The sequence below is a fragment of the Nomia melanderi genome, chromosome 6 (assembly GCF_051020985.1).
Source record: "Nomia melanderi isolate GNS246 chromosome 6, iyNomMela1, whole genome shotgun sequence".
In the NCBI taxonomy this organism is placed as follows: domain Eukaryota; kingdom Metazoa; phylum Arthropoda; class Insecta; order Hymenoptera; family Halictidae; genus Nomia; species Nomia melanderi.
In genome coordinates this window covers 14336301-14363543 of record NC_135004.1, presented here as the reverse complement: position 1 = coordinate 14363543, position 27243 = coordinate 14336301, and the positions used below count along the sequence as shown (strand labels likewise).

The 27243-nt window shown below is 47.8% G+C and overlaps 1 protein-coding gene across 8 annotated transcripts in view; it reads left to right on the top strand.

Annotated features, from left to right (window-relative positions):
* The window catches only part of LOC116432939 (cell adhesion molecule Dscam2), a 257102-nt gene that overhangs the window by 157277 nt on the left and 72582 nt on the right, over positions 1-27243 (top strand). For all 8 annotated transcript variants that reach the window (XM_031990463.2, XM_031990466.2, XM_031990467.2 and 5 more), the window contains 2 exons: positions 4273-4422; positions 25684-26009. In XM_031990463.2, coding sequence (XP_031846323.1) covers positions 4273-4422; positions 25684-26009 — 476 coding nt within the window. The remainder of the gene's footprint in view (positions 1-4272; positions 4423-25683; positions 26010-27243) is intronic.

The window sequence follows — 27243 nt, the reverse complement described above, 5'->3', positions numbered from 1 at the left end:
ATTCGAAGTTCAAACTTCTTAACGACTCTCGATTGCAAAGTTTCAATGGCGGCAGGGATTGAATCGTAGTAACGCGATGATAAAAGAATTCGTTTAGCCACGCGATTAACGAAATGGCCGAAGTTTTCTTAACAAGCTGCGTATATTTACTAGAAATCACGAATAAGACGGGCCTGACCCGTATTCGGAATACGTTTCCTTAGAGTCCCGAGTTTCCTCGCCGAGCGACGCTCGAAAGTGCGCCCCTGTTGACACGTCACTATATTTCCAGCGCGACGACCGGCCGGATTTTCATTCGCGACCGGATTGAATTTTTAACGATACCTTGTCGCTCAACGCCGCGATGCAAGCGCAGCTTCTCTTTTTCGGAGAATTACCTTGGGAAGCGGCGTGAAGTACAACGGCCGCTGTAGACTATCAAATTGAAAATCTGTTTCGAATCACCCACCGGGGCGGCGAGGCTCGAGCCGGGCTGCCGCTTTATTTTATGACAGAGGGATGGGTCCCGAGAGGGCGTGACAAAGCGCACTGCCGTCTCTGAACTGCCGGAATTCTTTTTTTCCTCGATCCGGCTGGCCTTATTCAGACGTTTTCTTACTCTCCGCGCTGCTTACCATGCGGAATACATCACCGCTTCAAACTTCGAGCTCGCGGCATTCGTCGGCCGTGAAATAGGCCAAACCGTCGGACGCGAGCTGTAATTTACAATATTCCTTTAATTACGCACGAAACGCTCGCGCCTCGTTCTTTCCCCGTTGGAAGTTCGAGTCGCCCAACTTCTATTATTAAAACCGTGCTCCATTCAAAAGTCTCCCGAAGGCTAAGCTCCAGCTACCAAACTTCAAGCTTACATCACGGAAAATAACCTCTCCGCGGACAGACTCGCAAACGCCATCGCGTTACACTAAGATTCACGGCTGAGAACCTCAGAGCCCGCTCTTGCGGACTGTCTTAAACGAAGTCCGGCGAGATTAAAATTTTAATAAACCGCCGAATGCGGATTTTATACTCCCCCGTGGCCGAGGAGAAAAAGTATTTACCGAGGCCTTTGTCGAACGGCTCGGGCCCCGTAACACGGGAATTTCCATAAACATCCGTGATCTGGTCGCGAAAGTAAGAATCCCGATTCGCTGTCTCCGCGAGGCGCTGTACGCGAGGGGGTCGCGTCTTCCGGGTAACGAGGCTCGCGTGTGTCGCGAAATCCCGCGAATTCCGGGGCGGCCGGGAATTCCGAGCAATTTCCCCGAGAATAATGCAACGGCGGCGTGTGCGCGCGGATAGAGCCAGCGCGGAACCGACGTCGCGACGTCGAAATATTGACACTGGCTGCATAGAAAGGGGGAGGGGGACGAGCTGTGCAAAAACGGGCGGGTACCGGACAGGTGCACGGAGGGTGGCGTTGGGGGTGCGCGCGAGGCGGGACCACGGGCATGAATACTGTATCGGCGCAAATGCAGTCGTTTATCCGCCGAGGTGCGAACGCGGGCGAAAACATTTTCGCGCGACGCGTTTTCCACGGGCGCGTCACGCGCAGCACACACGAGCGCGCGCGCGTCGCTGCCGGTAACGCCCGCGGAAGACGGGAATTTACGTAATATATTTCGCGCCGGACAGGAGAGAAAAAGCGGGGAAAATACCGGGCGAAACGGCCCTTTGTAGCCCGTCTAGCGCGGCGCGGCGGTGCGCGGCAACGATTTTCGCGTAATTTACATTAGGAATTGTCGGCCGAGGGGTCGTTTCGTTTTTGCCCGTCTGAATTGTTTGATTTCCACTTAGCCCTCGTGCAATTTTATTCCCTTTCGCAGGATTCACGCGGTCGCAGGATATTTGAATTCGAGTTTATGTTGGCATTTCTGTAGAAACGTTGTTTTGTATCGATGTTTGAGCAGACGTTCCGGCTGCTCGCGTGGGAATCGACGCTTTGATTGATACTCGAATTCGAGTGGGGATATTGTTTGCGCGAAGTTGCAGATTGATTTTCTTGGTGACGCATTGGACGAATTTAATTTTGTTGGATGTATGAGGCGTTGGGCGATTGGTATGGGAAGCCTGAGTTTTTAGTTTATGGTTGATTGAGGGAAGTTTTTGGAGTCTGTGGGTATGAGGGTGAATGTTTGATAGATGCTGTAAGAAGTTGTTTGAGTGTTTAGACGAAATGAACGATTGCAGAGGTGATTTCTCGATGGAATTAATCGGTTTTAATCGTCACCGGTGACGCACTGGGGAATTACATTTCCCCGATCGCAGCGTCCCATGGTGACCGGACGAGGACGCTCTCGCCGGTTCACGACATTTCCTACTGGAAGTGGAATTCGATGGTCTGAATTAATTTTATTGGCGTCGGGCTCTGACACGGCTTCTTGGAATTGACTCGTAACGGTCCGTGTTCCTGGTGGGACAGCGGCGAGGGGCTTAATTAATTGATTAGAATATTCGAGTATCCATCTGACTCGACGAAATCGTGTTTCACTGCCTCCCATTTCCTTGCGATATAAGATCAGTATCACATACCAGCTCGTTTTCTTTTGCTCCCGATATTCCATGAAAAATCTATTTGACACTAGAACCACCAAGCATCTAATACGATAAATATGCAATTCCTATAGAAATTGTAACAATAGATTATTTTCAGTTTCTTCAGGCATTCATTATAGTACTCAAATGAAACTATTTTCAAAATCATTTCGAATACTCAATGCTTCGAAGATATCAATAATTGCTAAAAAAAATCGGAACCAGTCATTTCGACTGGTACGGTAGTTCTAGTGTTAATCTAAATCACAGAAAAAAATGATCGACCAAGGTTCAGTGACACAATAATGAATCTTAACATTTCTCAAAAACATAAAGCTCGCGTTTGTCAGTATTCCAAGCGCCACTGTTCATTCACAACCACCACAAAGCTACCCGATGCACCGTCATCCCAGGAGATCACGGAAAAAAGGAGAAAATATCGAAACCGCCGAGCGAAAATACGCGGGGCGCGCCGGCGATGCATCCGAGCGCGTCGTTAGCCGCGCATTTGCCTTTCGATTATCGCGAGCGTCGCTTGGGAAAGTCACGGGAAACGCAATCGTAGATCTCGTTATCTCGAATCGGTGTTCAATTTCCAGGATCGACGGTGTCCTCGCCGCGTCGATCAGCGGCGGTGGCCCGGCCCCTAAATAGACGTCAATCGCCGCCGCCGCCGCCGCCGCCGTCGCCCGCCCGAATTTTTCCGGGTATCGATTCGCTTTGTGACCCAGAATCATTCCGCGGGATTATGTCGGCGGGCCCGCGTGACAGCGGTCATTACACTGTATCTATTCGTCACGCAAACACCGCGTCCCCGTATTATTGAGTTACCGGGCACAAACAGACAAACCGTGCCGCTAAATATTCACGAACGGCGGTGCAGCATTAACGCCCTCGCGTTCCCGCCGTTCCCGCTGATTATTTTACATTCGTTAATCCGGAAAGCCCTCGACCCAGTTACATGCTGACGAGACTCGCGCGGAACTCGCGTTCGCGGCGCATGCATATTTCCCCCGGAAAAAGAAGCGGGGAAACAAAAAGGGCACGGGGAAACACGAAAATCCCGCCCTTAGAGTCCGTCGCCTCGGCTGCTTTTCGAGTCCCTCGTCTTCCCCCCTTCCCCCCCTCTGCCGCGCGTTCCCGTCGTTCGGGAAGGATGCGCGATAAGCGATTCGCGCGAGGTCGACGCGAAGCTGCAATCTCGTCGCACGGACGGCCGCGTCGCGTTAAGTCCGGGCTGCACGCTGGATTTTTCAGCGCGGCCATCGATCCGCGCGCCGCTGCATGGAATTAAGCGTGCCCCTTCCCCCGCGGATTTTCGTCCCGATTATTACGGCCGGGGCCGGCGGCCCGCGAGGCCGAAATTTTCATCTCGCGCGTTCTTTTAATGCCGACGGTCCCCGGCCGCCGTTGAACGCGCCCAGCGTCTGGGTCTCCGAATGATTTTTCGGACGCCTCTTATTGTCCGCCGATTCGCGACAAGCGCACCGACGCCGCGGACAACGCGGAGTCAAAGCGGCGAGCGGCGAGGCCGGGTTTTCCATTAAAGAAATTTGCATATTAATGGAAGCGAGCCGCGGGACGGGCCGCGATTGCCCCGGCGTTTCGATGGGGAAAAAATGGAGGCACACGGGGGAATATTAGAGATTGATGAAGAGAGCCCAGTGAACGAGCCGCGGGATCCGCACGTGTGCGCGCGCTCGGCCGCGAGCTCGCTCGAAGATGGGATCCGGAATTTACGGGTGCCTGTGCTTTCAGATGATAAATATCATATGCTGCCGACCGGCGAGCTGCTGGTGTTCTCGGTGACTTCGTCCGACGCCCGTTCCAGTTATCGGTGCCGGACCGTCCACCACGTCACAGGCGACACCGTGGAAAGTTCCTCGTACGCCCGGCTCATGGTGACCGGTAAGTTTTTGGGATATCAAACACCTGCCGCTGGCCCGTGACGTGTCCGTGCGCGACACGTCGAACTTCCCGCTGCTTGAATATTTAATGTCTGCAAATGCGCGCGGAATTTCGCCCGACCGGACTCCGCCGGGAAAGGGTTTGCTCGTCGAGAGCCGTGGATCGCGGCGTATGTAAATCTACCGGTGGTCGTTCGATTGATTCCGTCGGGTTGATTGAAGTCGAAGATCATTCGCCGGTTGACGCTGCGGATTAACGATCATGTTGTTCGTACTGAGGAATTTTTGACACGACTTCGACTGTAAGACGATTTCTGTATGAATATTTTTAAGGAACACAATCACTGGTGGGAACATAAAGGAACAATATCAAAACATATAAAAATAACCAGAAGCTTGAAAATAAGTTACGATTTTATTTAAAAAACTCAATACAGTCCATAAGCAAAATATAACTGGAATTTCCGCGGCATGGAACGTGTTGACCCTTTGCACTCGAAAGTTTTTCAATGGAAATATTCAACACTCTTTAACGAGATATAGGTGATATTATTTGAAATCAATGTAACGATAATTCACAGATAAATCAAGCAACAAAGGTGTTTTATTTCAATATTTCATGTAACAATGCGAAGTTTAATTTGAAATATGAAATGTTCAACTTTAGTTTTGTTGTATCGAATCAAGTGGTGAGAGTCACCTCTCGAGTGCAAAGGGTTAATTCTTCGTGGACGAAGATTCCTAGTACAGAAAACGGTCAGCAGATGAAGCTAAATTATATACCGATTGCTTAGATAATTGAGAAAAGGAAACCACATACTTGACCTCTTGCTGTTCGAGTAATTAAATCATCTGTTTGCGACCTAGCGTTCCAAATATGAACATTTCATCTCGAAGTCTCGATATTCGTCTGCAAAGGATTCGCGATGAAGATTTATAATTTAACACGTTCGCGGACGTGAATGCTGTAGCATTCATTTTCATCGTGATACTGATGTTAATAGGATTGTCGGAGATTCGGTAGGACTCTCGATAGTTAATAACAATCCAAGAACAATAATAGAATTCCGATCTCTCCTATCAGCATCGCAAACAGCCCCACTTCGAATACTTCGCACATTCTCGCACATTCCGTGCACCTCAGAGTCCCTGTAACTCAAAAACCCATAGCCACATCAACAACACAGACGATAAAGCCGCGAACACCGGAGTCACGTTGAAAACTCCGGTTCCAGACTCCATCGGGCACCGGAAAAATCCGTCGCGCGACTCGACGAAAACTTCCAAGGAATATCCGGCTTCAATTTAATGAACCCCCATCCGGCTGCAGACGGGTCCATAATTGGCCGTGCTCCCGCGTTAAACCTGGCTAATAATTCCCGCGGCGGGTGCCACGGAAAAATCGCCGGATGAAATTGGAATCAGTGAATCCGGGCGTGGAGCAGGGGGGGGGGAGGAGGGGAGCGGGAGCTGCGTCGGCATAATGGCGATTAAAGTTCGCCGGTCGCGGCCGGTACGTGAGCGACCGTTCGCGCGGAGCATTTCTCGGCGATATCCCCGGGAACGGTTCGCGCGTCTACTCAAACAGGGAACGTTTATATAACGATCTCGCGCATACCTTTTGCATAGTAAATCATAATGCATTGTTGCGCGTTCTCCGGCGGCCGCGAATCGCGGCGGGCGCGCCGGCTTCTTCATGAATAAATCATGAACGGTCGAAATGCTAATGGCCGAAACGTCCGCGCGCACGCCGGGGCCCGGTCGAAGTCCGGTTGTTCCCGCGCCGGCCAAGTGGCCTCCGAGTCGTAAACAAAATCCACCGGCCACGTCCGTCGGCCACCGTCGAAATACGAGCTGATTCCGAATGGCCGGTTGCTTTCGTGCGTTACTCCCACGCCTATTGTCGTAAATAGGTTATAACCTAATTACGCGCACCGCGACCGCTATATCGTATTCATTGCTCAGCGCCTACGCGTGGGGAAGCCGGGACATTGTTCGCGTTTAATTGTTTCGCCGGTGGCCCGTGTTTGCCCTGGTTTCTTATTTCCACGGATTGTCCGTTCGTTCGTTCGTTTCTTCGGCGGAGATCGGTTTCGGGTTATTGATTATCGGCAACTTTTCTGTGCCGAGGGAATATTTCGGGGAAGATCTGTGGGGTGCTTTTACTGAATGTACCGGGATGTGACTGTTCTGTGATAGTTAACCAGCTAAGTGTGGAATTTAAAAATTTCTCCTTGCGCAGGCCAAATGCACTTAACGTATGTCCTAACGAAAAACTAAAGCGAAACGAAGAATTGCACGTTTGTCTCAAAACTCTTAATAGTGCTAACTTTTTCAACGATGGATTATTTATTTTTTAATAGTGCTAACTTTTTCACCGATGGATTATTTATTTTTTAAGATGACGTGTATACTCGTCAAATACAGTTAACTGGTTATACACGTAGGAAATAAAGGAGAATTGAGTGATACAGTTTTCTTAGAAACGGAAGTAAGAGGAACGATGAGAATTTGGGGACTGATTAATTGGTTAATATAGGGATTGATCCGAAGAATGTAATTATCGTAGTAATGAAATTAACTTCTCGTTTAGTTGCACGATCTTCTCTTGAATTATTTAGAACATCGTAAAGATTACATAAAGATCTGTGACGCGGAGATTGAAGTGTCCACGACGAACGCGAAGACAGTCTGAGGCTCTTGCTTTGTCGGTGGCACGGCGTACGCCGTGATTATCTAAGCGATCGTAATCAACCCCTGTTAACGATCTCGCTGTGAACACGATGGCTCGCCGCGGCACTTCATCCGCGCGCTAGAGAGCTGCTGATTCATAAGACATAAAATGGGTCGAATGTGGATGAGCGGCTGGAACAATAGATGGCTAATGATGAAAGTGCAAGATGCTCCAGCGGCTGGAACAGAGAAGACACGGAATCGAGCAGCGCGAGATGAACATATTGTTCGTTAGGTGTTCGCTGTCTCGCGGGTCGGAATCAGGGGCCGTTGTTGCCGAAAGTTCGGCGGTGGCAAGAATTTCGGCAAGTTCGGCCCCGCGCAATTTGCCAGCCAGTCTGCTGAACTGGCGCAAAATTCACTGCGCCGATGAGCCGGTGGATGCCTGTTCTGAGATTATTAACTGCCGCTCGTATCGCGACCCGGTGTTTTATCCTCGTTCGCGTTCGTTGCTTCGCGCAGCGTGAAGTTGGCGACGATATCTTTGCTGTTGACTGGTAATCAGAAGTATCGAGATTTAATTTTATTAACACTAGAACGGAACGCGTCAAATTGACGCATATTGGATTTTAGAAATATTATTTTGTAAATGTTTACGCCGATTTTAATTGATGAGATCACACTGACATGTACCCTATCAAATCTCCAGTTTCCACAATCTAACTAAACGAGCATTAATTCTTTTAGTAGTGTTAACCGTTTGAGTATTGAGGAGAAAATTGTGAAGAGCGCTGAGGCGCTTCTGTTTATCAGTATCAATTATAATTTTCTTACTATGTTTTTCAACAAATAAATCAAAGTAACTTTATTTGAATAAATGTTATTTCTTGATATTTTTTTGTAATAACACAATATTCGTGATCTCAGTAGATAAGAACTCTTATTAATTTTTCGCATACACGCCCAGTCACTTCCGCATGTTTGGTAGATATCCACAAAAGTTTAGCATCCAAATGGTTAATACTATCTTGATAATGAACCCAAGGAAACTGAGACAATATGCGATCAGACAAATGAAACGAGGTCCACAAGTGAAACAAGTGAAACATTCCAAACCGTAAACAATTGAATAAATAAAACAAGATACACGAGGCTAGTGGAACGAGTCCCGGAATGGTCAGACAACCAACTCGAAGCGCCCAGTCAGACCAGTGAAATCAGATACACGATCAGACAAGTGGAATAAGACTCATGCATGTTTAGGCGAGTGAACGGAGTAATGTATACCGAAACACGTGGAACAAAACTGGCATACGATCGGACAACTGGAACGAAGCTTGAATACTGTTCAAAAAGTGTATCGATATCCACGAGGCTGTTATCATGAACACCTAAAAATCACGTTCCCGCACGTCAGAGATCATCGCAGTATTCCACGAGGTTACAGCATCGAAGATAAATCTTCATTTTCCATTAACCTAATAACACGAACCCGAAACGTCTGAAAACCTCATACACACGGAAGTAAGTGAAGCACTCGAAGGATGATGTGCAAAGTCGTCGCGGCAGGATGACGACAGGAAGTTAATCGACCCTGCTAAAGGGGAGGCAACCTCGTAAAGGGGAGCAGTAGTTCGTAAACGTTGGTCGGCGGTTGGTGTCTTGTTTTCACGGCACCTGTCTGGTCCTTTTTTCGTCACGGTCGCCGCCATTATCCAGCATTTTTCGCAAGCTCTCGCCTCCCTTCGCCTCCCTCTGCCTCGCCTCGTCTCGCCAGCGCCCGCCCCCTGTCCTAGTCACAACGCTCCGTCACCGGTGCGCATTTTAGGGAAGGCCTGCCTTTTAAGCCGGGTGTCCATTAAAGAGCGCGCACGGACGAACGGGGAACCGTTTAAAACTGGAATTCCTTAAGCCAGATGCGGCACGTTTCAGCCGCGGACTAATGGACTCACCCTCGACGCGATACGCCACGCGCGTTTCCCTTCCCGATATCCTTCCCGGGGAACTCGAGTCGGCCGGTCGTCGCGACTTGGGGTGGGACCGCCGCGGCAAGAAACCCGAGAACGCATTTTCCTCCCGGAACTTTTTCAAGAACGAAGTTTAATCTGTACTCGCGGTCCAACCCTCCTACGAAATGTTTTGTTCTGCCTCCTCCTCTTTTGTCTCATCGCGCGCGAGTGCCGGTCTCGAAATACGTTTGCTTACTTACTTAATGCTTCCGCCGGATGTCGAGGATTTCGTTTGGATTATATGGAAGCGTGGTAATAGTTTTTCGTCGATGTTGTTTTCGTAATATTGAATTTAATAAAGACATTTAATGATTGAATGTATTGTTGAGTTTCCTGTTTTTGGAAATCGATGTTTGATCGCGTGCATGTGAATCGATGAAATTGTATGGCGAGTGCATGTCTGTCTTTTCTCTGTTTAGGTATAGAGATAGCGAGATAGAAGTAATGAAAGAAAGAGTGAGGCTGATGTAAATAGCGGTAAACACTGCGACGCTTTTCGCGAAAATGAATGTTTGTCGTGAGTCAGAGAGCACGCTCCAAATTAAAGCGCTACTGTAGCAGCTTATAACGTTGTTCGAAAAACCTTGACACCGGGAAGAGTGTTCGCGACGAAACGAAGAGTTTCAAACGGCCGGACCTCATTGTTAGTTCACTGCTGTATAAACAGTCGCTCGAGACTCTTAGTAGGTTCTTTGTTCCATCGGCACGCGCGATCTTACAAAGTCGATCTCTGTTTCGAAATTCTTTTATATCCCCGACGAATACGAGATTCGAGAATTGATTAGGCCGAGCGGTTCTCGCTTACGATTCGTCGAATTTCGAAATACAATCGGGGAAAATGTTCCCGTGATACACGCGGTGTACGCCGACCGCTTCGCGGAGGACGGGACGACCGAGCGAAAAGTTTTATCGATACATCCGGGAAAGTTTTCATTTGTATCCGCGGCATCCGAGTTTGCGCGCAATCGTATCGGGCGATACGTTTAATTCGATTCGCGTGGAAGTTCGAGGGGCGTGCGGACGTTGGGAAGAAAGTTCGAGGCTCGACGGAAATGGTTTTCCTTCGGATGGCGCGAAGGCTGTGCTTGATTTAACCGAATACTCAATTAACTTGACGATCGAACGTTCGACAATGTTCGTCCGTGTTCGTTTCTGTTCGCCAAAATTCGCCGATGTTCGTCTCTGTTTGCCCACGTTCGCTTGTGTTCGTCAATGTTCTTCGTTTGCCTATATCCTTTCCTTTGTCCTTGTTTATCCTTGTTCTCCCTTGTTTGTCCTTGTTCGCCCATGTTCGCCTATGTTCGCCATAATTGCTCCTCAGTTTTCGTCCGTGTTTATCCTTGTTTGTCTTTGTTCGCCCATGTTCGCCATAATTGTTCCTCAGTTTTCGTCCGTGTTTATCCTTGTTCTCCCTTGTTTGCCTTTGTTCGCCCATGTTCGCCATAATCGCTCCTCAGTTTTATTTTTAACATGAAATTGCAACCGGGTAAAATGCTGTTACAATTTACTGACTCCTTAATTTCGTGAACGAGTGTATGTATTCCTGTAATTCGCCAGCCAAATGTCTATTTATATAAACAATTATCGTTCTGTTATATTTTATATGTATTTTACAGACCCTCTTTACCGAGGCGTACAGTTATACCCGCTGTCGTTCTTCCTAACGCAACAGGAACACGGTTCGCTCGGGCCATGCTCGTTCTTCGGTGTTCCGGCAAAAATCCAAAATATATCTCACATCCCAGCGGTTACCCGCCGCGCGGAACAGTCTGCCCAAAAAGTTTCCACGCGTTGTCGTTCCGCTTACGACTCAACCCGAACAGCAGACTCGGTACCCAGCTGAGCGTCGTTTCTCCATCGAAATCAATTTCGTCCGCGTCCCGAGGAAAATATTAATCTTCCAAGAATGTCTCGATACGATAGCACTCCTAACCGATTCCTCGAACGAAGTTTCCCGGAAGGTAAATGTTTTATTTGGTCAGGGGACAACTGCAAATATTTGAGCAGCCATTTAGAAATTCTCCGCGGCAACTCCGACGCGGAAAGCTCGGGAGCGGTTGATGAAAGTTCGAAGCATCGCGGAAGATACTTTCGCGCTGTGTCTCCGTCGGACTGGAACCGTCCTCCGCTAAAGACCATCGCGCGCCCGGGGCTTTTCCCTCCCTTAATCCCCTGTCGGACGGCTGCTGCGAAATTTCAAGAAACCAAACAAGAGAACTGCGGAGCGTCGTCGCGATGATAAACGCGTGCACTGGAAATTGTAAATGCAGATTTATCGCGTTTATTCGGGAAGTGGGTCGAAACAAAGGGGCGCGGGCGGCGGGGCGGGGCGTCCGCGCCCGTTCACGGTATTACTTCTAAGTACTTTAAAGACTCCCCGTGCCGGGAGCGCGGAAAAGTGTTGAACTTTCGTAAATCCGCGGAATAAGGCGGCCACTTTCCTCGTGGTGCGCTTTTATGATACCCCCGTGGCTTTTTTGCCGGTCAATGACGGCTGGATAGCCGAGTGAAACGGGACGAGTTGCGAAGATAAGGCGCTGGTAGCCTGGAGTGGGAACAGAAATGGAAGACGCGGCGGAACGGGGACAGAGGAACGGGAAGAACGGCAGGAAGAAGGGAAACGCCGCGAAGAAAAGGGGGTGTGGGTAGGGGGGCGGGGGGATATCGTCCTATTGGAGACTCGACGAAAACGCAAAGTACAATCCACAGTGCCAGGATGCAGCCAGTCTGCGGAGCAACGTCGGCAAGAAACAATGCAGCCATCACGGCTCCAATCCCTTCGCTCGCTACCCTGCAATCTTATCGAGCCGAACCTACTTGTATCTCTCTTTTCTGCAACCCTTATATACTCGGTACGCGGATGCACGTCGAGCGTGCTCTCACACGTACACGACGCACACGCGGCCACGCACGCGTAAACTCGCGGGCAACGAGGAGGGAGCGAAACCGAACACGATGATTTGTAAGGAACTAGAGGAGTGTTGTTCGGATTCCGCTCGAAGACTCGCCGAGTCGAATTCCACGCTCGAGATCCCGGTTCCCCGAGTATCCGGCCCTCGTGCACGATGCTCGTTGCGCTCGGTTGATTGTTATTGGCTGCGGGCTACGTGTGCGGGAACGTACTCCGCGAGGAAAACGGTATCAAGTGGTATCATACGTGCGCGCGGGGATGAGGCGAGTTTCGGAGGGGTTCTCAGCTTTTTTTCGGATCGCGGACGCGTGCTGGGGTTGTTCGCGTTGAACGGTAAACTTTTCGGTGTTATTGCATCGCGGTCCATTATTTTCGTTTGGAATTTTATTTCCGTCGGACCGCGTGATCGTATGAATATAATGGTTTTCAACCCATTGCGTGGGCGAAGTTGATTCGATTCAGTAGAATCGTGAATTTTCGTGTTTAATATTGAATCCTTCTAATGTATCGATATCGGGAATATTGGAATAGAATCGGTTCGATGGTAGCTCCAGTTACCGTAGGAAGTATCGATCAACGAAGACGTTCTAATTCGTTGGAACATATCTACTGTATAGATTAACAATCTGTCCGCCTGGAAAATGATTTAGCGGCAGGTTCCGCGTTTCGAACGTCGATGTTCGCCGCGAGCCATAATTCTCGTGTGTTTCGCAGTTCGTCGCTCGAAACACTAACCATTAATTTCTCGAGGCACGTCGCGGAACCGTTAATTTCAACGGCGAAAGAGCGGGGATTCAAATTCTCAGCCTCTTCCGGCGCCGCGGCTCGGCGCCAGGCAACTTATCCTCGCTCCCGACGTTTCCCGCGAACTGCTTTGTTTATTTACATGCGCGCCCCTGCTGTGAGAACTCGCGGGGCGAGCAGATATAGAAACTGGCCATGTACGGACGGATCGGGTAAATAAATGCCTCAAGTTGCGAAGAACAAACGGCGCAGCGCCCGGCGTGGAACAGTTTACGCGATGCTCCGAGTCGAATCTCGCAAAAAACTCGATGGTCTAGATAGGAGCCCGAAGGAAGAACGGCATTTTTGCTTCCACCCGTCTCCGGGCGTTGCTGGAACGCTTGGCGAACGCGTAAATCTCGGCCGCGGAGCGGCAAAGAACGCCGGGCGCAAGAAACCCGGCAAAGAAACGCTTCAACGGGCACGATGTGTCAAAGACCGTTCCGACTGCGATCGCGGCGGTTACTGCGAGCCGAAGTAATTCATTCATTAGCGATTCCGTTTCCTGGATCGGCTCGCTCGCCGTAGATCACGCGAGCAATCTGGCCTTTGTGTATGAAATCTGAATCTAAGTTCGTATTTCATCGCGATAATATATTCCGAGTGGATCGAGTGAAAGAAGTTTGGAGACGAAGATCAAATTTCAAGCTTCTTGTGATCTATTTCAACGGACTCGAAGAGACTGTACATTTTTCGTGCGTTCGAGATTGTTCTGTTAACGTTCAAGCACCTCAAGGAAATTTTCAGTCTCAATCAACGTTACCGTAAAATGAATTTTTGGGTCACGACAGGGGATTACGTCAACCTGAGCGACAGCGAACGCTCCGACTGAGCAAGCTTAAACGCGCTCCGCCCGCGCCGGTGGCTCATTATTGCAATTGTAAACTAGTTATTATATTTCTAATGAAGTTAAGCTCCCGCGAATTAAACGTTTGCCGCATAACAGCTGCTCCGAACGGCGAATTTCACAGCTGAAAAGCGACACGGAGGTTCCAACGGGGATTCCGTCCGTTTCGAGCGTTACACACGGACCGCCGGGATAACTCGCGCCGCTGCAAAGAATTAGCGCGCAAAAGGAAGACACTCGAACATTACCGCCAGCTGTCTGGCGAGTTCAGTTACGTCGATTTCGCGGGTCGTCTTTGCGGATTACGGCGCACTTAAAACTCCGGGCTTACCTTGCAGAAGGGGAGCCGAGTGGTTGACCGAGCAGCTATGAAAAATAAATCCGAAGAACCCTTTAAGTCCTGTAAGCGGGCAATTTTTGAAATGAGAGATTAGAAGGCTGCCTCCCGTTTCAAACGGTTCCCGGGGAGATCAAATGTTAACTCCTCGACTAACGAAGGATTCTTTGAAAGCGGTACTCTTCTTTCTTCAAGACTCTCGAGATTCGGTTCCCAACAATATAGAGCGAAAACAAAAAGAACCATCTCCTCGTGGCAAACGACAGTGATAAATTTCAAGGCTACGAGAGATTGGCTTCTGCTCTTCCCATAGGTCAGTGGTTCTTCGGACTAACTAAAATAATTTTCATCTTAAATTCATTTAAGGTCAACGAGGACTCCCAAGTATATCGAGTTACTATAGTTCAATTAAACGATGAGTAGTTGAAAACATTTCTATATTGTAAATAATGCTAGCTAATATAGTGACATTCAGCTAGGTGAACTCACAATAATAATGCAATTCAATCAAATGATATAATATTATATTCCTTTTATTTCGAATATTTTACTCTACGAAATCATGCAGCGTTCGTGTTAATATTCAGTTTAATATTCACCAATTATCATTTGTAATAATATACATTACAAATCCAGGTTCGCATATCATTGTGACCAGACATTTACTAAAATTGCATTTATTCTTTGCTTATTCGATCACTTTCTTATCATAGTCAAACTTATTAACAATTAGAATCATCGAATAGAAACGATCTACAAATCTATTCATATTTCATCCTCGTAGCCGCTTGTATTACCTTCCAAATAAATTCACGGGAAGATTCTTCTTAACCAAAAGAAAGTTGCCAACCCCTGTTCCGGAAGAACCATAACCATCCACCATCAGCCAATTTGATTTTCCCTGGAACGAGTCCACGAGGAATCTCCGTAGGCCCGCGCGATATTTCACCGCGCCGGAATTACCTTAGCAAACGGTAAAGATTGCGTCCGGTGTTTCCACGGTGTTCCGTCTGACGTCAACGCACGCTAAAAGAATTATGCGCCGACCGGAACGCGACGGCTGCTAAAACCGCGCTCGTGAGGTCCCCGAGGAGCGAGCTGTCGACGCGTATCCTTCGAAAGGTTCGCAGGCGATGAATCTTCATTCCTTGACGCCGGAGCCTTCTAATCTAATATTCCCGTTGAGTTACAGCTTTGTTCGGGACTGCCTCGACTACCTCGGCCCCCTGTTCTCCCTTTTGCTCTCATTCTCTTGTCCCTTTCTCTCTGTATCCGTGTTGCGTAGGAAAAGACCTATCTCAGCACAGGGGCGAGATCGCGAGTTATCTGTTCCTTTTATAGCTTTGATCGGTTAAATTTCACTGTTCTTGCTTTTGCTCTTATCCTCTCGCTGTCCCCTTCTCTCTGTATCCGGGTTGCCTAGGAGAAGACCTATGTCGGCACAGGGGAGAGATCTCTTGTTATGTGTTTCGTTTATAGTTTTGATCGGTTAAATTTCACCATTCTCGCTTTTGCTCTCAATTTCTTGTCCCTTTCTCTCTGTATCCGTGTTGCCTAGGAAAAGAGACCTATGTCGACACAGGGGTAATATCTCTCACTATGTGTTCCGTTTATAGTTTTGATCGGTTAAATTTCACCTTACTGATGAATACTTAGTGTAGAGATGGACAACTGTTATTGTCTAGTTCTTAACTCTTTGCGCTTGTCGTCGAGGTGACTGAGTGTATTTCAAGGGCGGAAGTCTCACCTGTAGCACAAGTTTTTATTTAGTTTAACTAAGTACAATACTTGAGTACAAACGTCGAAGTGTCGCTCGTCTAAAGGAAACTGCCTTCTTTCTTCTGTTCTTCCTCAGTATTTAAAGGATTTCGTATAGAAGCGGGGAAAGGGAATTTGAGAGAACTGAGGGCTGCAGCGATTTGGTGGGAATAGTTTTGTAATCTTGGAATTCCATCGCGGCAGTCCCTGAACTTCGGAGAAGCTGAATTTTGTCACCGGATGCATAAATTTGGTATCTAAAAGGAAAACTGAGCAGCTAGAAGGAAAAGGGATTTGCAGGATACACAATTTAGGTGCATAGACAGGAGGTTGTTCTAAGTTCGTAGAAAAGGCGGAAGATTAGAATGCAACCTCGGAGAGGACCTCCACTTAACGAACTCCAAATGAGATAAAGAAAGGGTGTGTGCTTATCACGACACGCTCCTACGTCGAGCGTGACAGTTTTATTCACAGGTGTGATTGTTTCGTTCGGCGCAAGAGTGAAGATCGTTTCGCGTGAGAGTCGGCAGAGATAGGCGTGCGAATCGAGCGGAATTGACCGTTCTGATAAGCAGTTAATAAACCGTCCGCCTATAATCCACCCTTACGTCCGCTCTAACAATAAGTAACGGGCGAACGCTCGGAACGAATTAGATTCCCGGGCCCTTGGCGGTTCTCTCTGGCCATCCGGCTGTCCGTATAAATCAGAGATATAATTATCCGGAATTGCGGCGGCGCGATACGCACGGGAACACGTGTATGCCTTGCGCGCAAATTGCGCCCCGGGTATCAAGCGCGTTGTGACCTGAATTCTGAAGCAATCAGCGGCTGGCATTAAATTGCGTACGCGCTCCATCGGATTCGAGAGGCGGCGGCCGCCACCGGTGCCCGCGCACCGTCGGCTCGATGACGTAATTAGTCAACGACGTAATACGGTTACCGATAATATTAGCTACAATTAGCGTAGGAGGCCTGTCTTGCCGATTAATTAGCGAACCCCGAGCAATCCGGTAACTTTCCCCGCCCCGGCGCCGCGTGTCAGACCGTTCGGTAACCGGTCGAGTTCGATCTCCGCGTCTGGTAAATCTGACTATCCAAGTGACGAGCGGTGATGGATAATCGTGCAGATCGAGGGCGTCGCAGTCTACCGGCGAACCAGATATGAGCTTCTTTGGGAACGAAGAAGAATCGGGCCGCCAGATAAGCGAGAATCGAATGCTTGAGTTATTGAACGCGAATTTTCTGTTCGTGTCACTTATATTTTAACAGAATACCTTCTGATGTTGGTAATGCACTTTCGAAACGAGTTGCTTTGTTAACTCCTATGGTTTTTTCAATTTCTGCATAGTGCAATCTATCTTACAATGATATTTAGCATTTACTTTGTGGCTAATTTAGTTTATACCACTAAATCTGTATGGTAGCTGTAAGAAGTGGTCTCTTGAGTCTTTCTCGTTCGTCTGAAGTGTCCAGAAGTTTTGTGGCCGGGTTCTTGGGGTGATTCTTCAGTCTTTGTTATGATCCGCTTTGTTTTGCAATTTCCTCTTTGACAGTGAGTGTACCGGTTTCCTTGTATATTTGTTTGTTTGGGATATAAAATTCCGAGTTCAGAATGGACCACAATGTTTTGTTCTGCCTTCTCTCTATTGTTTTTATGTTTGAAACTTACGTTACTCTTTGTTTCGTTTTAACACGTTGACACGTCGGAGCTTCGAAATTAAATACAATTACAATGAGAAAACTGACGTCGACTAAGAATAATTAGTAACACGAACAGCTAAATAGCGTAACACATGTATTATGATACCAAGTCATTAATAATTTCTAATACCATCCGCCTTTGTTATGAGAGGATACGTATTGTTACAGAAAACGTTCGAAGTTCTCGCGGCAGTCAACGCGTTAAGTTCGTTTCGATTCAGTTTCAGTCGAATCTCGGCCGACTTGTTATCGTTCCATTAGTTTCTATTAAGAAGTAAAACTGACATTTTCATTGGCGTATAGATCATTCTGTTTATATTATCACTCGACACTCGGTTCGTTAGAATTCCAGCGAACCGAGGAGTTGTCTTTGCGCCGAAGATATCGTTCGATTATTTCGCTCTAATTTATCGTTATGCCACAGTCTAAAGCACCCGAGGACCTTACAGTAGGCACTCCAGTTTCCGACGGAAACGTCCGAAACGACGCGAGCAAGTTCACCCTTCACCCGCGAGTTTCGCCGCTCGTTTTCAAGAGTTAGGGGCGAGAAATCCACCGCGACTCGCCTTTCTTCTTCGGTGTTCCGCCTCCGTTTTCTTGCCGCAGCCGGGCATTCTAAAGCGAGACAAATGCGCGTTACACGCTCCCAGCAAATCTGTTACGAGATTCGCGCGCGATGGTTCGGATATTCTTGATACTAATCCTGTTCCACCGTTGCAACGGAGATACCCGGTAATCCTATATCGTTGCTCAGATACCGCGAACGCAGTTACCTTGTGTACACAGAATGGATCGGGAATCGTGGCACAACTAGAACGAAGGTGATCTTATACGAAAAAAGTGAGCAAACATTCTCGTACACGATTTGTTTCTCAAGAATCTTAGAAGAACCGATTTCAGGAATTCATCGCTGTATCATTAACCCCTTGGTGTACTATTTACTTAAGCTCGTGTAACATTTTGCTACCAACTATTTGGAAGAAATACAGCAAAATTGTCCATTCTACTTGAAGTGGAAACTTGATAATAGCAAAATAGTTTGTTTCGATCCGTGAGTAATGAACAACATTGTTCTTAAATTGGTTTAGAAATCTACATCACGAGTCTCACTCGTCATTGTACAGCAAGGGGTTAATCAGCAGTTTGATCTTAACACTAAAAGCAACTCCAGAATGTACCAAAACTGCTTCCACAATTTTAATACAATTATCCAAGTCACAAAGACATTTTAATAAGTTAAATTCATGTACACAGATACAACGAAAGTCGCTCTAAACTTCAACTCTAAATTTTCCTACACAAGCGGTGTCGAAACCCCATAAAGACTACCATCGCCTACAACAATCCTCCACCGACTAATACCTTTCCCACTCGCTAAACGATAATCCCGTAACTCCGAAACACAGTGGAACCAGCCAAGAACGCGAAAGTGTAGATCAAAAAGCGAATTCCTTGAAAGCCGTCGGGTCGCGCGAGCGGGTATTAAAAGAATTTCAACGGCGTTAAAGGGCGAGCGTGAGTTGCGGGTGGCTGGTTGCGCGCGCACGTCGCCGTGTGATACATTGTACGGCTAATTAGTGGCAACTTTGTCACGACGGAGTTGCTTGTTCGAAGTAAATACGTGAGAAAGGCCGGAGCCATTTGAAATTCGCTTTGCCGGTGATACACGCGGCCCGGTGTATATTTAATAGAGTCTTAATTGGAGTCGACGGCTCGAAAGGTTTAATTGGACATCGTTCCGAGCCGCGGTTTCCGCTCCCCTCGGCCGCGTGCGCGCTTTTTTTTCCCTAGGCGAAGCGTTTCACGTGCCCTCTCGCTAGCGGATCAAGTGGCGCGGTGACGGATCGGCGGGGGCGAGGGGGGCGGCAGGCCGGGGGCTGGCCTCCGGATTACGTAGTCAATGACTGATGGTTCAAAGGATATCAAGATGTTCGTTTGAGCACACTGTCTGTCCGCACGGTGTTCCGCTTAAATGCTCTTCCTCGATACTAGACGAGTTTGTGTACTTGGAAATCACTTGCCGCTCCTGCTATTAATTAATCTTCTCCGTCTCTCTCTCTCTCTCTGTCTCTTAGTTTCCTTCTAAGGCTCCCCGTATCTCTCCCTCGGTGTTTCTCCTCTTTGCGCTGAACTTCTTGGCCGCGCAGCAGAAGCGTTACGGCAAAGCATTTTTCGAATTTTTCCGCCAGCCCCACCGGCGTTTCTTGCATTCCTCCCGACTAGACTTATCCTGCCCTCGGCGCGAATTATTTTTCACCGGGGAATTATTCCCGGGCCGTCGGACCCGGCGAAGTATTTTTCTTGATTATAAGTTTATTCCGTTTGCTAGTGCCGTTATTATTCCGCATAGTTTGGGAATCCATCAGAACGTCCGTCGGGTATATTGAAAAAGTTTGAAATTAATTTCTTCGATGTTCCGGAATGCAATATAAATCCGTCGGATCTGAGTGCGCGGCTTGTCCGGGGATGTACGAACGGCGCGACGGAAGCTGTACCCCGCGCGTTTCGGTTTTATGCGAACGCCTATTAGCCGCGCGTTTTTCTCGCATTAGAAGTTGCTCGATACACCTGGAAATTCGATATTCACCGGGACAGGGATATTCGATTACCAGCGGGACACGAATAACTTTGAAACGTTTGACGCGATTAAATAGCTGGCAGTCGGACGGGATTAGCGATAAACCGTCCGATCCGCGATGCGCTGGCAACCGTGTTAGCCGAAAGTTGAGGTCGCTCCATTGAGAGGCGGACTGCGCCGAATTCTCCGCTTAACGCGCCGCTCCGCGAGAACCGTCGGGAGACGAGGTCGCCGGTTGGTAAAGGTCGCTTTAATATTCGCCGTGATCAGAAATCATTTCGTTTACTGGAGCGGAACGGAACCGGTTGTTATTACCTGCCGCGTGCCGCGGATAATGACGCGTGGAACGCTTTAAACGTCACGTAACGGCGGAACATCGCTTTGAGCAGTTTCCTGGCTGTTTCCCTTAATAAAATCAACGGGCGTTATTCATTCGCACGCCGCGCACGTCGGTGTACACGCGACCGCTCATAAGTGCGAGATTACTTTTTACGTGACGCTCGAACATGGAGCCTTCACGTGGGCCGAGCTATCGCGTGGCGTCGCCCGAGATTTCATACGCTCGGCACGTCACGCTTTAGACTGTTAACGTTGTAAGTAGATTACGAGGATTCCTATGTGTTCGGGACGCACACGCGCGCGCGCCGGGAATCTTTGACGAGCTCGTCGCTCTCAGCGGAAACTTGCATTTGGCAGTTTATTTTGAAACTCTTTACCCCGACTTCAATCGAAATCCCCCACGGAAACTTACTCATTTGTTCGATAAACTCTGCTGTACCCGAAAATAGTGTGCAAATTTAACGCGGCGGTACCGGGTGAAATAACAATAGTTCCGACGTGTATAACTGATAAATATAGAAGTGGAAAATGCCTGTCGATCGATCGATCAATGCATGACTTAGGTTATGACTTAGGTTACCTTATTTATTAATTATCTAGTTCAATAAACTCTTATTAACACGTTCACGTACCACATGTGGTACACGTAACAAAATATTTTTAAGGGACACAAGGTCAAGAATAGCTGTATACATTACAAAGCACCGAAAACATCAAGAAACGATAACAAAATATATAAAATTAACCCTTTCTACTCCGTAGGCACCAGTTATAATATCAAATATTTTAACGAATCAAAGAAACCACCCTAAAATTATTAGATTCTCCACACATCCAAATTTCGCACTGATAAGGAAAATAAAAAATCGGAGGAACGTTAGAGCATTTTTCATTTTCACTAGAGATACCATGAAAATTAGTCGCAGTTTGATAAATTACAAAACCATCTGAAGTGCTAAAGGTTAGAAAATAACTTGAATATAACTTAATATTTTATTCAAAAAATTAATACAGTTCATAAGCAAAATATGACCGAAACTTCCGTGGCACGGAACGTAATATGAAATCCTACACAAGCGACTATCAAAAGTATTCTCGGAAATCAACGCAGCGCAGTGTGAACATCAGAAGAAATCCGACTATCAAAGTGTTATTCTCCGCGAAATAATCCTTAGAAGTTAAATCCGCCTAAGCGTTCCGCTGCCTCCGACCGGCGACGAACTTTAAAGCGCGCGTCCGCGCGTCAGAAGAGAAACATCCGACTCTTGCAGCGACAACAACAGTTGAATTGCAATCCATATTTCCCACGGTCTACCGAGACAGCGTTCCCACCGTCGACTCGATCCGCGGTCAAATCGAGAGTCCAGCGCAGAATTCCGAGTTATCGCCGGTCGCGCGAAATTGTCCTCGAGAACCGTCAACTTTCGCTCGGCGCTCGTCGGGAGCGGATCCCGTATAACTCAGGAGGCGAGCACACGCACCGGCTCGATCGATCGACGCATTAACAGGCTAATGCCGCGGAACGGGAAGCCGGGAACAAAGAGCGCGACGTCGGAGTTATTAACGCGCTAACGAACAATTCGTCGCCGCCGCCGTCGTCGTCGTCGTCGTCGTCGTCGTCGAACGGATCCTTTCGATTCGGTTATCGACCGACCGCGCGTTACTTTTTCCTCTTCCGTTCCTCCCTCTCGCTTGCGCGCTCTCTTTTTTTCCTCGTATTTTCTCTTTTTTTTCGTTCGCCGCCTGCCGGCAGCGGCGCGCGGACGTCAACAGGAACGAAGCTGACGTTGAGGCGCAAGTCGGATGTAAATGGCATAAAAAGTTTTGAGCGTGCATATGCACGAGCCGGTGCAACCGGCGCGGCGGTGGCGGCGGCATGAACAAGGGTGTGGTGGCGGGGCGTCGCTGGAATATGGCAACTGGAATTGCTCGCGAGCGCGACGAAGACGGGGAATTAGCCCGCCGGTGCGAGAGAGCGGCAGGACGAGGCGCGGGAGGGAGCGAGAGCGTTTCAGAGGCAACGAGAAAGCTCGATCCAGAGAGAGAGAGATAGAGAGAGAGAGAGAGAGAGAGGGAGAGAGAATGAAGTGCGAGGGAGGAGAGAGGCAAGCGACGATCAATGCGCCATCAGCTTAAATTACAATAATAACGCGGACCAGACAAAGAGACCGCGGCCATTATAAAATAGTGGTGCCGTGAAAAGCTCCGGCGTCGCGGGGTCGAACTATTCGGCAAACACCGTCCGGCGTTTAAGCGTTCCTAAAAACAGAAATAAAATGTCCATTAATTCCCGGCCGCCATTAAGGCCCAAGATGCCGGGGAATTGGATGGCCGTTTCCGGGCGGGTTTCTCGGTCGGATTTAACGGGAGTGTCGCCTCTCTTCGCGCCTCCCTGTTAAAATACATAGTGCGGGGGTGGCCGGTGACCGGGGACAATTCTCGTTCGGCCGGCGGTGTCGTAAAAATTCTGGGAAAGTCGGGCACCGAGGCTATTTCTCTGTGGTCCGTTCGGATCAATATGTTTTCCAGTATTTGGCGTTGCGCGTCATTTACCGGCGTCCTCCAGGCACGCCGTTTATTAATTCGGTAGTAGCTTTTTGCGCGGCTGTACCCCGCCGCATTGTTCGCGTTCAGCGATTTAATTGGTTTAAATTGTATATTGTTCTTTCTGGAAGGTTCAGCTTCATATTCGGCTGCTCCGTTTTCAACGAGGATCAGTCGAGCATCGCGAAATGCGGTTATCATTTGGGTATCATTTGTCGTTTTATGGTCTGTACAAAAATGATGTTTCGAGCGATCGATTAGCCGGATCGTACGGTGAAAGGCGAAAGTCAGCGAGGAGACGGAAGACACGGCTGTTCCTATAATTGGCGAGCGGGCGAATGTTGCGACCGCCGGTTACCAAGACCGCTCAGCCCCTCGCCGGCCGATCGAGCAACCGTGACGCGCGTCCGTCAGACGAAGAGGATTGTTATTTTAGCGTGCAATTAGCTGTCAGTAATTTAAACGTAACACGATCGATGGGACGCTGATGGCACGCGATGTTGCGGCGAGTGTCGAGCACGCTCGAACGACACTCGGAGCTACAGGTTTACATTTTGCACGATAGAAACCGTTCGGAATTGATAATAAAGGGATCCTGGAACTGGCGTGACGTGTAATTACATCGGGGAAAAGTAACGCGGGGGTATGGCGCAAATGAATGAAACAGGACGGGCGAGGAAGGCGAACGGGGAGACAAAGACAGAGAGAGAGAGAGAAGGAGAGTGAAGGAAGATGAGGAAGAGGCGGAAGGAAGGAAATAAATGTAAATTCGCCGAGCCGCACCAGCTCATATAATACGTAAGGGGACAAAAGGAGCTTCTCAGTGGCGATAAAAAATTGATACGGAGATCTTTGTCTTCTTCAACGAGTCCCGGGCGATTTCTTTCTCCGGTGACCGGCAGATTCGAAATGTATCTCGCGTTGTCGAGCGACGCGCGACGGGGACGGCTCAAGGAAAATCGACGAAACAGGGGAATCACGTTCGCACCGGCGTCGTTTTTGCGCTCGCGATTCAATGGCCGCTCGGGCTCGTTCCCGTCGAAATGGTCCGGCCACGCTCGCCACGGCGAAACGCCTCGTCGACGATGTAAAACCCGCGCCGCGGCCGCACGGCTTGAAATAACACGTCAATTTCCAACTTTCCAATAGCGAACTTTCGTCGTTCCCGCGGCGAGAAGCTAATTGTCCGCGGCAGGGGGGAGCGGCTGCCGGGCTGTGAATCAAAGCGAAACGTTCGCTCATTTTTTGATCGAGCGCAGTTCGACGACGGCGCGGAATGAAATCAACGAATATCGTTTCCTTTATCTCTATTCCTATCGTCCGTTCGTCTCTTTCTCTTTCTCTCTCTCTCTCTCTCTTCCTCTCTCTTTCTACCCCTTTTTTCCCTTCCTCTCTTTTTCCTCGTTAATTTCGCCGAGAAACTTTTTACCATCGGTTTCGAGAATTTAGACACGTATATCTGAATACTTAACACTTCGCCTATCGGAAACCAATTAATTGGTTTCCCGATGGCCGTGCTTTATCAAGAAAGAACTTAATAATTTTCTTTTGAACGATAATTCGAAAAGAAGGTATTCCAATCCTCGTAATATTCGCCATTATCTTTCGACTACTGTATTCCGTTTCACTCGATGAAATGGAAGTTCTTCAAGTGGCGGGGAAATGTTTCGATTTGAAATCGATTTGTAACTGGTCGGATGAAAGGGCACTCGATTAATTTCTCTGGTCAATACTTAAATAATCGATATTGCATTTACATGATGCTCGTCGATGGTTGGGGAACGACATCAAATTCATCTTTATCAGACGAGTGACTTGAATTATACACGTTTCTTTTGATGATAAAGTACACTTTGGGATTACCGTAAATACCCCTGGAGCTTCGAGCTACTGAGAGGTCACATCAGAGATTGCTCAGAGTGCAAAAGGTCAATAGTCCTATCAAAGCTTCCTCTACACGTTGTCAACAGTCTCTTGCTCTATAAGTGGAGCGATCGTCCCTAAAAAAACAGTCAATCATTAAAGCTTAAAACTAGACCTACCAAATAGACCAAAATGATTTCCTCAATTCCTTCCTTAGCGATTACCGAAGAGGTACGAATACCTCTTTAAGAAATCACTAAAGAAACTAACACCTAAGCTGCAATTTAAACCAATTCGAATCTTAATAAATCCACCTTTGTATTTTTCATAATAAAATTTTCAAAAGTCCAAGTGCTCGGTAATTCTAGTGTCAACTCTTTCCGATCGGCACATTTTTCTGGTGACAGTACCTACTAGTCGAAGCAAACATATATTTTCAAAGTTACTTTCCTATACGTGGTAAATAATAAATATATATGTGATAAAAATAATAAAATGATACTCACCACGTAAACACGATATCGTACCCACTAAATAAACCTACCATGCATTTCCGGCGAGATGAAGTGAGATGAAGTTTTCATATTTCGAAGACTAAGTCGTAAAAATGATTTAATTACTCGAATAGCGAGAGATCAGCACGCAGTTTCCTTTCGTTCTATCAATTACACAATCGATCTATAATTTAGCTTCATCTGTTGAAGGTTCGGTACATTTCAAAGAATCTTCGTCCGCAAAGGGTTAGCGGTTAAATTCCAGTTCAAAATCAAATAAAAATCAGAACACCCCAAGACCACACACAACAAAGACAGAATCGTTCAAACTTCGATCATCCAAAAATCCACGAAGTTAAAATGTAACCCAAACAATCAATGTACCGAGACTCCAATATTAAAGCGTTCCTTCTCACACATTGCAGAACATCGAAACCCAGTCTCGCCAAGGTTCAACGAGCGAGTGAGCCCGGCGCCGATCAGGATAGGGGAGACGATCGTGCTGTCCTGCATCTCCCAAGGCATACCGCCGCCGATGTACCTGTGGTTTCGCGAGTCGGTGTCCGGCTCGGCGATGATCTTCAATTCCGAGAGGGTGCACGCCAGGGAGGGCGTGCTGGTGCTGCAATCGGCCAGGGCCGAGGACGCCGGACGATACGTCTGTCACGCCAACAACACGGCCGGCTCCGAGAGGGTCGAACTCGAAGTCTCTATTATAAGTAGCCTCTCGATCCACCTAGCGGCTCAACAGGTTAGTTTCTGCTACTCGGTTGATCCTTGTGCCCGTATCCAGCCACTTTCGCCTCTCTCCTTCTCTCCCTCCCTCCGCACATAGCAGTACAATCATTCTTTGGCTGCTCTGCACCAAAACATTGCTTTGGTTGCTCCTATCCCAGGAAATCGAATCGCGTGATGCGTTGACACATTGCACGCTGGATAAATTTCAGCTACTAGAAGCGAGTATATTTTGATACATTTTCAACACGTTGGGTGCCACGTTTTTACCGAGAAAAATTTACGAAATGAAGATAATCTAATATCAAATTATGTAATTGAAATGCGTTATTGTTGCAGGTTTGTTGAATGTCACTGCATTAGGTAGTGTTACTAATACAGAAAAGTTTCCAAATAATCATCGTTTAATTGAAGAAATTATAGTAATTCGATTTGGTTGAGGTCACCGGCATCCAACGTGTTAAACGTCAAATTGAAGTTGTAACAAGGAATTCGATTTTGTAATTTTACTCTGTACTGTCACATTAATGTAAGGCTAGCAATAGAACGATAGGCCGACGCGCAATGTGTTAGCATGGATCCTTCCACCTCGAGATGATGATCTATCGTTATGTTGGTCACTCGAGAAACTCTCGACGCGATGGGAGATCGTTCTATCACTTGAAATTCTTTATTAGACTTTGAGGATTATAATATTTCAATCTGAAGGATCTTCCGAGTTCGGCGAAGTGAAGAATTATTGGTCTCGAGGGGTAACTTTGGAAAGTTATATAAATTCTCTCTCTTGCTGAACGTTGAATCTAATAGATTTGTAGAAGCACTCAAACTACGGTAGATGCAAAACAATTGCCGACTGTGTATATTGAACGTTGCTGAACGTTTGGTAATGTCGATGTGTATAACGAACGTTTCAGTTACGACGAACGAGTTGTTTAATTAATTTGATGCACGGCTCGCCGATAAATAGCGGCGTTTCACGTAATCAGCCTTACCATTGGATAGATTCGTTCGGAATGAAGGTATTACGACGGCGGCACTGTGCACTACAAATATACACGATATTGCACATTACACTGTGCGCACACCGCTTTCTACGCGCGTCTACTCTCTCGACGGAGCGCCGGCACCGCTTCCTCCATTAGATTCCATCTACCAATCGGTTCCATTTCCTCGACCTCGATTGTATCGCGCGTCGCGGAAACCGCCTGGATTTCCACTTAAACCCTTCTGAGAGTCTAAGATTCACACTC